Source organism: Homarus americanus, unplaced genomic scaffold, assembly GCF_018991925.1.
Source record: "Homarus americanus isolate GMGI-L3 unplaced genomic scaffold, GMGI_Hamer_2.0 scaffold53653, whole genome shotgun sequence".
NCBI lineage: Eukaryota > Metazoa > Arthropoda > Malacostraca > Decapoda > Nephropidae > Homarus > Homarus americanus.
The window spans coordinates 15,001-27,544 of NW_024716333.1; the positions used below are offsets into that span (position 1 = coordinate 15,001).

The 12,544-nt window shown below is 47.8% G+C and overlaps 1 protein-coding gene across 1 annotated transcript; it reads left to right on the forward strand.

The window, feature by feature from the left end:
• The first annotated feature begins 3,902 nt into the window (after positions 1-3,902).
• LOC121858124 (putative uncharacterized protein DDB_G0290521) lies at positions 3,903-10,990 on the forward strand. Its single transcript, XM_042354353.1, has 2 exons — positions 3,903-3,962; positions 10,649-10,990. Exons 1-2 carry the CDS (start codon positions 3,903-3,905, stop codon positions 10,988-10,990), a joined length of 402 nt encoding a protein of 133 aa, XP_042210287.1.
• Positions 10,991-12,544: the final 1,554 nt, after the last annotated feature.

Consider the following 12,544-nt stretch of genomic DNA (forward strand, 5'->3'; position numbering starts at 1 on the left):
CCACACGCCCCTCTGCCTCGGCCCAATGATTTTTCCACCATCAATCCCAGAGCCCAGGTAAGGCGGGTCAAACCAGCCTCTTAATCACTGTATTCACCTTAACGACGGTCACAAACTACTACATTATTGTCGTCACCATAAACCCTCAACTTCTCCACCGTGGAAACAAAAATTATACTTATTACTACACACCTCAGCCTGGTCAGACACATTATACACACTTACCCCAAGCTAAATTAACCTTACCTTCTCTTACCCCAAGCTAAATTAACCTTACCTTCTCTTACCATAAGCTAAATTAACCTTTACCTTCTCTTACCCCAAGCTAAATTAACCTTACCTTCTCTTACCATAAGCTAAATTAACCTTACCTTCTCTTACCATAAGCTAAATTAACCTTACCTTCTCTTAACATAAGCTAAATTAACCTTACCTTCTCTTACCATTAGCTAAATTAACCTTACCTTCACTTACCCCAAGCTAAATTAACCTTACCTTCTCTTACCCCAAGCTAAATTAACCTTACCTTCTCTTACCCCAAGCTAAATTAACCTTACCTTCACTTACCCCAAGCTAAATTAACCTTACCTTCTCTTACCATAAGCTAAATTAACCTTACCTTCTCTTACCCCAAGCTAAATTAACCTTACCTTCTCTTACCATAAGCTAAATTAACCTTACCTTCTCTTACCCCAAGCTAAATTAACCTTACCTTCTCTTACCCCAAGCTAAATTAACCTTACCTTCTCTTAACATAAGCTAAATTAACCTTACCTTCTCTTACCCCAAGCTAAATTAACCTTACCTTCTCTTACCACAAGCTAAATTAACCTTACCTTCTCTTACCATAAGCTAAATTAACCTTTACCTTCTCTTACCATAAGCTAAATTAACCTTACCTTCTCTTACCTTACCTTCTCTTACCATAAGCTAAATTAACCTTTACCTTCTCTTACCATAAGCTAAATTAACCTTACCTTCTCTTACCCCAAGCTAAACTAACTTAAAACTTAACCTAACCTAACCTAACCCGTGAATATCTAGTAGTTCTGATCATCACCTTATGCACGACAGGCAGCTAATCCTCCAGCCAGGGAGTCAGACAGCTAGTTAATCCTACAGCCAGTCAGCTAATTATCCAGTCACCCAACCACATAATCCTCCAGCCAGGCAGCCAACTAATCCTCCAACCAGACAACCAACTAATCCTCCTGCCAGACAACCAACTAATCCTCCAGCCATACAACCAACTAATCCTCCAACCAGACAGCCAACTAATCCTCCAGCCTGACAACCAACTAATCCTCCAACCAGACAACCAACTAATCCTCGAGCCAACAACCAACCATCCCTCCAACCAGACAACCACCAACCTCCAGCCAAGACAAACCAACTAATCCTCCAACCACAGACAACCAACTAATCCCCCAGCCAGGAAACCAACTAACCTCCAACCAGACAACCAACTAATCCTCCAACCAGACAACCAACTAATCCTCCAGCCAGACAACCAACTAATCCTCCATCCAGAAACCAACTAATCCTCCAGCCAGACAGAACGAAATGAACTACACCGTAGCCAGACAACCAACTATCCTCCAACCAGACAACCAACCAATCTCCCCAGCCAGGAACCAACTAATCTCCAACCAGACAACCAACCAATCTCCAGCCAGACAACCAACTAACGCACCTGAAGAAGAAACTAACTAACTCCTCCTGTCAGGACAAACCAACTAATCCACCAGCCAGACAACCGAACTAATCCACCAGCCAGATAACCAACCAATCCTCCTCCAGCCAGACAACCAACTAATCCTCGAGCCAGACAACCAACTAATCCTCGAGCAGACAACCAACTAATCCTCCAGCCAGACAACCAACTAATCCTCCAGCCAGACAACCAACTAATCCTCCAACCAGATAACCAACTAATCCACCAGCCAGACAACCAACTAATCCTCCAGCCAGACAACCAACTAATCCTCGAGCCAGACAACCAACTAATCCTCCAGCCAGACAACCAACTAATCCTCCAGCCAGACAACCAACTAATCCTCCAACCAGATAACCAACTAATCCTCCTGTCAGACAACCAACTAATCCTCCAACCAGACAACCAACTAATCCTTGAGCCAGACAAATAAACTAATCCTCCAACCAGCTAATCCTTCAACCCTCGCGTGACGTTTCAATCACAAACAACCACTAAATTAAATCACATTAAATAAAACCACCTCACCATGTGGTTTAGCCGTCCCCACGTAATGAAAGACAAGCTATGAAAAAAATCACTGAAATTATCATCCAAGCTAAAAATCTTTGGGGGCCCAGAATTACCCGCTTACACTTCTTGCCCTAATATTGTGGTAGTTGAGGGGTGTAATTGCCCTCTGCACCAGTGAATTACACCCTCTCTACCTTGACCAGCCTGTAATTATCCCATAGTGCACCGGAAACCCTGTAATCAGCACGTGATACGGGCAGTAATTATGGCCTGGGACCTCATTAACTCTACCTCTAAGGAAGAAGAAGAAGAGAGAAAGAAAGGAAAAAAAGGGAGAGAGAGAGAGAGAGAGAGAGAGAGAGAGAGAGAGAGTAATCCGGCACATTCATTCGATAATTACCGGTTACGTTACAGAGTTAAAATGAGGGTTGTATTATCGACAGTGATTAATAGATCCAAGTAGCCCCGATACTGAGAGACGAGAATGAAGGTAAGGGAAAAAGGGGTCAATAAACTAGGACATTCACTCAATAATTACGAGTTACGTTACTGAGTTTAAAAAAAAAAAGGTTACATTATCGAGAGTGATAAATAGACTTGGCTGGCTGGCCCCGAACACTGTATTATGATAGACTCTCGGTTGTAAGTTTCACTCCTATCCTTCCTCACGCTACATAACCCATGGGGCTACCTACCCACCCTCCCACCTCTTCCTCAATCCTCCTCCCTCTCTCTCCCTCTTCTTCAACCCTCTCTCTACCTCTTCTTCTTCAACCCTCCCTCTCTCTCCCTCTTCCCTCCTCCCTCTCTCTCCCTCTTCCTCAATCCTCTCCCCCTCTCTCTCCACCATCTCACCCCTTCCCTATCACCCTCCTCTACCTTACCCCACCCTCCCCCTCCCCTCCTCTTCCTCCTCCCGCCGCACTACATCAGGGTTAAGTAATACCTGGCCTAGACACATAAATCTTGCTGCTCCGCGCTAAAGAGAACCCTAAGAGTATAGCTACATGGCACCTCACCCTTGGCACCCATGGCACCTCGGCCTTGAGATCCATGGCACTTCGCCCTTGGATCCATGGCACCTCGGCCTGATCCATGGCACCTCGATGGCACCTCGCCTTTGAGATCCATGGCACCCCACCCTTGACACCCATGACACTCGCATTTGGGATCCTTAGCACCTCGCCCTTGAGATCCATGGCACCTCGCCCTTGAGATCCATGGCACCCACCCTTGACACCCATGACACCTGCATTTGGGATCCTTAGCACCTCGCCCCTTGAGATCCATGGCACCTCGCCCTTGAGATCCAGAGCACCTCACCCTTGAGATCCATGGCACCTCACCCTTGACATCCATGGCACCTGCATTTGGGATCCTTGGCACCTCGCCCTTGAGATCCATGGCACCTCGCCCTTGAGATCCATGGCACCTGCATTTGGATCCTTGGCACCTTGCATTTGGAATCCTTGGCACATCGCCCTTGAGGTCCATGGCATCTCGCCCTTGGGACCCTTGGCACCTCGCCCTTGGGACCCTTGGCACCTCCTTGTGGGACCCTTGGCACCTCGCCCTTGGGACCCTTGGCACCTCGCCCTTGGCACCCATGGCACCTCGCCCTAACATCGTGTGACTACTCCATAATACAGTTAGTGAAGGCTTTATGGTGCCGCTGATGGCTGCCTCTCGCTCCAAACATCAACTGAGGAATATTGATGTAAAGGCGGCGACCAGAGTCAGTTATTGTGTATGTACAGATGAGGGTTAGAAGTAAAATATCCTAACTAAAACCTGCCTGACCTGACCTGACCTGACCTAACCTAACCTAACCTAACCTGGCCTGGCCTAACCTAACCTTACCTAACCCTCAAAATAGCAATAAGCTGGGGTGACTAACCACCAGATCATCCATATTTAACCTCGATACGAACTAACAACACTTCATTTTAATTCAATATTCACACTAAGTTAACAAATAAATTAAACCCAAACACAAAATTCTCTCCAATTTATGTAAACCTAAAACACAACCTCAAACAAGGGCGTTAAAACAGGACCTAATAAATGTGTCCTTAGTGTCCATTAAACCTTCTCCTACAAGTAAACACGAGCAGAAAAATCACAACCGTATTTATGGACCAATAAACCGAGTCTGGCTACACGGGAAGTTTTAATGAATTCTAAACTTGTGAGGGAATAGAAACGTCAAACCTTCGCGGAAATGTAAACGGCACATCTTCGCGGAAATATAAACGGCACATCTTCGCGGAAATATAAACGGCACATCTTCGCGGAAATATAAACGGCACATCTTCGCGGAAATATAAACGGCACATCTTCGCGGAAATATAAACGGCACATCTTCGCAGAAACACATACGATACACATAGCAGATACATATACCACGATACCTATACATAGTGATACAGATATACATACACCAGATACATAAATACATATACCAAGAGACAAAGAGATGCATACAGTACAACAGTTGGTTAAAACACATGTAAGGACGGACGGATGTAAGGACGGACGGCTGTAAGGACGGACGGCTGTAAGGACGGACGGATGTGGAACGGACGGATGTAAGGACGGACGGATGAGAGACGGACGGATGTAAGGACGGACGGATGTAAGGAACGGACGGATGTAGAGACGGACGGATGTAGAACGGACGGATGTAAGGACGGACGGATATGTAGAACGACGGATGAGGACGGACGGATGTAAGAACGGATAATCATAAGGACGGATAAATATAAGGACGGACGGATGTAGGACGGACGGATGTAAGGACGGACGGATGAGACGGACGAATGTAGGACGGACGGATGTAAGAACGGACGGATGTAAAGACGGACGGATGTAGAGACGGACGGATGTAGGACGGACGGATGTAAAACGGACGGATGTAGGACGGACGGATGTAAGGACGGACGGATGTAGAACGGACGGATGTGAGAGACGGACGGATGTAGAGACGGACGGATGTAAGGACGGACGGATGTGAGACGAGATAAATATGAGACGGATAAGTAAGGACGGACGGATGTAGAGACGGACGGATGGGAACAGACGGATGTAGGGACGGACGGATGTAAGGACAGACGGATGTAGGGACGGACGGATGTAAGGCAGACGGATAAGGACGGACGGATGTGAGACGGACGGATACAAGTAGACGATACAAGAGACGGACGGATATTAGAACGGACAGATGAGACGGACGGATGTAGGGACGGACGGATGTAAGGACGGACGGATGTAGAGACAGACGGATGTAGAACGGACGGATGTAAGGACGGACGGATGTAAGGACGGACGGATGTAAGGACGGACGGATGTAAGGAGGACGGATGTAGGGACGGACGGATGTAGGACGGACGGATGTAAGGACGGACGGATGTAGGACGGACGGATACAAGGCAGACGGATGAGACGGACGGAAACAAAGACGGACGGAAACAAGGACGGACGGATGTAGGACGGACGGATACAAGAACGGACGGATGTAAGGACGGACGGATACAAGGACGGACGGACACAAGGACAGACGGATGCAAGGAAGGACGGACACAAGGACGGACGGATGCTAGGAAGACGGAAGCAAGGACGGACGGACGGGCAGCATGTACGTTTGATAAAAGTAATAAGGTAAAAATATAGGAGATGGTGACAAAGCGAGAGAGAGAGAGAGAGAGAGAGAGAGAGAAGAGATCCTACGTACATGGTTATAAAAACATCAGTTCCCGAGAATAGAAGAAAGAAAGAAGAAAGGAAGTGAGAGAAGGTGATGACAAATGTTGGAGCAAGATGTTGGGGATGGAGATCTTGTTGGAGGAACGAAAGTTGGTGGGGGAGGTGTTGGCAGTAAATGTTGGTGGGGAAAAAATCTTGGCGGAATATATTGGTGGAAATAATTGGCCGGGAAAAGTTGGTGGAAAACGATGAGAAGACGAGGGTGTTGGAGGACGAGGGTGTTGGAGGACGAGGGTGTTGTTGGAGGACGAGGGTGTTGGAGGACGAGGGTGTTGGAGGACGAGGGTGTTGGAGGACGAGGGTGTTGGAGGACGAGGTGTTGGAGGACGAGGGTGTTGAAGGACGAGGGTGTTGGAAGATGAGTTTAAGTTATGTTAGGTTGGGGACTTGGGGCCCAATAGAACTAGGCCCCATTAAATCTGGGGTCCAATCGGCCACCTGTGACTGATTCAGAGACCCATAGACTAGCTCCTTCTGTTGGGTCATTATCACACTCGTTAGCAACTCTCGCCTCTAAAGTGAGTCTTCAAAACTTGCCCAACATTATGCAGACTAAATTCACCTTTGCTCTGGTTAACGACTCAATTCACCTTTGCTTTAGTTAACGTCACACACACACACACACACACACACACACACCTCATTATGGTAAACACTGTCATTTTTATGTTCGAGAGACTGTGACTCCCTTCAGTAACTGGCCTGTGATAATTAGTGAGGGAGGAGGAGGAGGAGCCAGTCAAGTTTACACTCGCAAATCACCAACTTTCTTCCTCAAACAATCCACTAATTGCCTTTCCTCCTAATTACCTCTCCTTTAATTACCTTCCCCGTTATTTTTGTTTCTGTTAATGATCTTTCCCTTTAATTACCTTATTCGTGTTTAACCCGTTAATTACTTCGCTCCTAATTACATTTCTCTTGCTTGGCTCTTGATCAATTACCTTACCTTAATTACCTCCCTATTGTTCCCATTCCTAATTACCTCCCAGTCTCCTAATTAGTAAAGGTGAGAAGAAAGGCCTAACTAATTACCTTTATCACACCTGTAAAATCATCCTCTCACTTCTCGTTTCACTAATTACTACTTAACTCAGGTGTAATGACCCACAAGCAGGTAATATTTACAAAGTTAAAAAGGGAATATGTTTTGGAAACTAACTTTTTTTTAATTAACCTTAACTCACCTAACCTAACCTAACCTAACCTAACCTAACCACAAGTGACCTGAGAACATAAGTTGGATAATACTGGAGTCGTACGTCGTTGTGTCCTTTATCGTGCGTCGTGTCCGTTATCGTGCGTCGTGTCCGTTATCGTGCGTCGCGTCCGTTATCGTGCGTCGTGTCCGTTATCGTGCGTCGTGTCCGTTATCGCGCGTCGTGTCCGTTATCGTGCGTCGCGTCCGTTATCGTGCGTCGTGTCCGTTATCGTGCGTCGCGTCCGTTATCGTGCGTCGCGTCCGTTATCGTGCGTCGTGTCCGTTATCGTGCGTCGTGTCCGTTATCGCGCGTCGCGTCCGTTATCGTGCGTCGTCGTTATCGTGCGTCGCGTCCGTTATCGTGCGTCGCGTCCGTTATCGTGCGTCGTGTCCGTTATCGTGCGTCGTGTCCGTTATCGTGCGTCGTGTCCGTTATCGCGCGTCGCGTCCGTTATCGCGCGTCGTGTCCGTTATCGTGCGTCGTGTCCGTTATCGTGCGTCGTGTCCGTTATCGTGCGTCGTGTCCGTTATCGCGCGTCGCGTCCGTTATCGTGCGTCGTGTCCGTTATCGTGCGTCGTGTCCGTGCGTCGTGTCCGTTATCGCGCGTCGCGTCCGTTATCGTGCGTCGTGTCGTTATCGTGCGTCGTGTCCGTTATCGTGCGTCGTGTCCGTTATCGTGCGTCGTGTCCGTTATCGCGCGTCGCGTCCGTCCGTTATCGTGCGTCGTGTCCGTTATCGTGCGTCGCGTCGTTATCGTGCGTCGTGTCCGTTATCGTGTCCATGTTCTTGGTCGCCTTAAGAACTGAGATGAGTTTAATAATAACAAAGATCTGATTAGTTTAGCCAGAGGGGAGGGCAGGGGCAGGGGAGGGCAGGGGGAGGGGCAGGGGAGGGGCAGGGGCAGGGGGAGGGGTAGGGGGCAGGGGAGGGGCAGGGGGAGGGGCAGGGGGAGGGGCAGGGGGGGGGCAGGGGGGGGGGGGGGAGGGGCAGAGGGAGGGAGGGGAGGGGGGGGGCAGGGGGAGGGGCAGGGGAGAGAGGGGTATAGGGTTCTCGGGTACACATCGCCTGGTCGACCTGTTGTGTAGTTCATAAACTGATCTGTAAATACAATACCGTATACTATTAACCGTAAATATCTTCCTTAACTCTCCTTAAGAAGTCAACAATGATTACCGAGTTTCTCACACACACACACACACACACACACACACACACACACACACACACACACACACACACACACACACACACACACACACACACACACACACACACACACACACACACACACACACACACACACACACACACACACACACACACACACACACACACACACACACACACACACACACACACACACACACCCACACACACACAAGAACAGTTGGAAAAAGACAACAGTACAAAGAACAAACTATAAACAAGAGCAGTGGCAAACAACAAACAAAAAAAGAGCAGAGAGCCAAGCCAGTCAGCCACCCAGCCAGCCAGACACCCAGCCAGCCAGCCAGCCAGCCAGTCAGACACCCAGCCAGCCAGCCAGCCAGCCAGCCAGCCAGCCAGCCAGCCAGCCAGCCAGACACCATTGCGGTAGAAGACAATCACCATTCATCACATCAACACGACATTTAATTCATGTATCATACACCACTAATAAACCAGTCAGGTGTACCGGCCCAGATCACCTGTGTGTGTGTACCTGACCCACACCGGCGAGATGAAGTGAGCAGACCAGTCCAGTCTGTCTATCTGTCTGTCTGCTCTATCTGTCTGTCTGTCTGTCTGTCTGTCTGTAAGGTAAACATGTTTCAAGCAATAACTCGAGGACAGTAATAGATACAGAGTTCAAACTTGGTGTATAAATCCCCTGTGACAAGTTCTAGAAGGGTCAAAGGTCAAGGCCAAACGCATTCTCAAGGTCATCTTTGTGCCGAGGTTTTAGTGACCCAATAACATAAGTTCATATATCCCTATCTATGGCAGACGTTGTACACCTGTCTCTCAGCGCTCACCTGTCTCTCAGCGTCCACCTGTCTCAGCGCTCACCTGTCTCAGCGTCCACCTGTCTCTCAACGCTCACCTGTCTCTCAGCGCTCACCTGTCTCTCAACGCTCACCTGTCTCTCAGCGCTCAACTGGCTCTCAGCGCTCAACTGTCTCTCAGCGCTCAACTGTCTCTCAGTGCTCAACTGTCTCTCAGCGCTCCTTATCTCTCAGCGCTCACCTGTCTCAGCCTCACCCGTCTCTCAGTTCCCACCTGATCTCAGCTCTCACCAGTCTCTCAGCTCTCACCTGTCTCTCAGCGCTCACCTGTCTCTCAGTTCCCACCAGTCTCTCAGCGCTCACCTGTCTTTCAGCTCTCACCTGTCTCTCAGTTCCCACCTGTCTCTCAGTTCCCACCTGTCTCTCAGTTCCCACCTGTCTCTCAGTTCCCACCTGTCTCTCAGCTCTCACCTGTCTCTCAGCGCTCACCTGTCTCTCAGCTCCCACCTGTCTCTCAGTTCCCACCTGTCTCTCAGCGCTCACCTGTCTCTCAGCTCTCACCTGTCTCTCAGTTCCCACCTGTCTCTCAGCGCTCACCTGTCTCTCAGCTCTCACCTGTCTCTCAGCATCATCAGTAAACAACACCTCACTCACCTGTTGTATGGGTCTAAGTCTTAAATAAACATCTATGTGTAGAGAGGAATGTGTTGGCAACTCTCAGCCGGAGAGAGAGAGAGCCACTACACCCCAGAACACCTCACTACACCCCAGAGACCCGCCTACACCCGACCATAACACCCACAGTCACGACAAACCCACTACACCTACACCACCTCACTACACTCTATGACATCCGACAACACCTACACCACATAACACTTCCTACACCCCACACAACACCTACACCCCCACACCACCTACACCCCACACAACACCTACACCCCACACAACACCTACCTACACCCCACACAACACCTCCTACACCCCACACAACACCTACACCCCACACAACACCTCCTACACCCCACACAACACCTACACCCCACTACTCCCCAGGCAGGAAAAGGTAGAAGGCAGCTAAGAGAACACAGGTAAACAAGGCGAAGATTAGGACAGGTAAGGCCCCGTAAAGGAAGGTAAAACTCAGGTATATTAAGTAATTATGGGAGGGAGGGAGGGAGACGATGTGGAACAGGGGGTAATACTGAGAGAGAGAGAGAGAGTGTCGTAGATGGTAGTCGTGGGCAGTAATTCATAAGTCTAAGTCATGGTCGGTGGTCGTGGGTGGTGGTCGTGTGGGTGGTAGTCGAGTCTTAAGTAATGGTCGGTGGTCATGGGTGGTCGTGCGTAATGGTAGTGGGTGGTGGTCGTGTGGGTGGTAGTCGACAGTCATAAGAAATGGTCGGTGGTCGTGGGTGGTCGTGGGTAGTGGAGCACGACCCCCCGGCGGTAGATTCAATTACCCTCATCAGCGGCCGCCGACCTCAACCGCCCTTACTAGTAGCCAGCCGCCCTCAGCCGTCCTTACTAGTAGCCAGACGCCTTCAGCCGCCCTTACTAGTAGCCAGACGCCTTCAGCCGCCCTTACTAGTAGCCAGCCGACCTCAGCCGCCCTTACTAGTAGCCAGACGCCTTTAGCCGCCCATACTAGTGGCCAGCCGCCTTCAGCCGTCCTTACTAGTAGCCAGACGCCTTCAGCCGCCCTTACTAGTAGTCAGCCGACCTCAGCCACCCTTACTAGTAGCCAGCCGCCTTTAGCCGTCCATACTAATAACCAACCGCCTTCAGCCGCCCTTACTAGTAGTCACCAGTAATACCTCAATACTACGCTAGATTTCAGACATAGGATGTGTTGGAGATGTACTCGAGTATCCCATAAGCAGTGATCACAGCATCCCCAAAATTACTCACAACATCCCGAAATGCTCACAACAGCCCTAAAATGCTCACATCCCCAAAATTCTCACATCCCTAAAATTACTCATAACATCCCTAAAATTACTCACAACTTCCCTAAATTTACTCATAACATCCCTAAAATTAGTCACAACATCCCTAAAATTACTCATAACCTTCCCTAAAATGTTCACAACACACCTACATTTACTCATAACATCCCAAAAATGACTCACATCCCAAAATGCTCACAGCATCCCCCAAATGCTCACATCCCTAAAATTACTCACAACATCCCTAAAAGGCTCACAACATCTCCATAATGCTCATATCATCCTCCAAATGCTCACAACATCCCCAAAATGCTCACAATATCCGATAAATGGTCACAAGTTGAAGTCACAACATCCCTAAAATTACTCGCAACATCTCTAAAATGCTCACAACATCCCTAAAGTCTCACAACATCGTCAAATACCTGAATAGGATCAACAACACGGGCTGATGATTCGCGCCTCACCGCCTGCCTTCACCTCCAGCCAATTAAGGGAAACTCGTAAGTAATATTTGGCTGAACTTGAGTCCGAGTGAGTACGGTGTATTATTGAGTTCGGGTGAGTACGGTAGTGAGTGTACTGCTGAGTCCGAGTGAGTACGGTGTATTATTAAGGTTCGGATGAGTACGGCAGTGAGTATACTGCTGAGTCTGAGCGAGTCTAGCAGAGGCTGTATTACTGAGTCCAGGTTGACTCCAGCATACGTGTATTATTGAGTCCGGGTGAGTCCAGGGGTGTACTACTGAGTTACACCTCTACACACATCCCACTCCCTCTTCTTCCCTCCCCTTACCCCACACTTCCCTTCTTCACCCACACTTGCAGGTAGAAGGCAGCTATCAAACAGGGAGGTACTACCGCCTGGGAAGATATTGGAAGCATAATGTGTTGTTTAATGGTAGACCCTGCTGCCATATGGCATCACGAAATTGTAACCAAGTCCCAGGTTGTTGATCTGACTTTCTGCCTCATTTACACACAATTGCAGGGTCTCAATTGGTTCTCTTACTATTGACAACACAACATACATATATTGTTTCTCACTCTTGATATTTTTATTTTCTGTTTTTGTATTTATTTATGGCTCGTTATTATTACAGGGGGTATTATTATTATTATTATTATTATTATTATTATTTATAATTTTTATAAATTTGTATTATTATTATTATTATTATTATTATTATTATTATTATTATTATTATTATTATTTTCTTTTATTATAATTATTTATTTTTAAATATTGTTATTAATTTTATTAATATTTTTTTCTTTTATTATAATAGTTATTAATACATTTTGTTATTAATTTTATTACTATTATCATCATCATCACCATCATCATAATTATTATTATTATTATTTTATTACATTATATTTTCGCCCCCCAGGCCTTGATGTGGGTCATTAAAAATG

Bases quoted from the DNA above. Each gene is read 5' to 3' on its own strand.
- LOC121858124 (XM_042354353.1), top strand. From the start codon at position 3,903: ATGGCTGCCTCTCGCTCCAAACATCAACTGAGGAATATTGATGTAAAG. The intron at 3,963-10,648 runs GTCAGTTATTGT...TACCCTCATCAG, and splicing joins ATGTAAAGGCGGCGACCAGA to CGGCCGCCGACCTCAACCGC.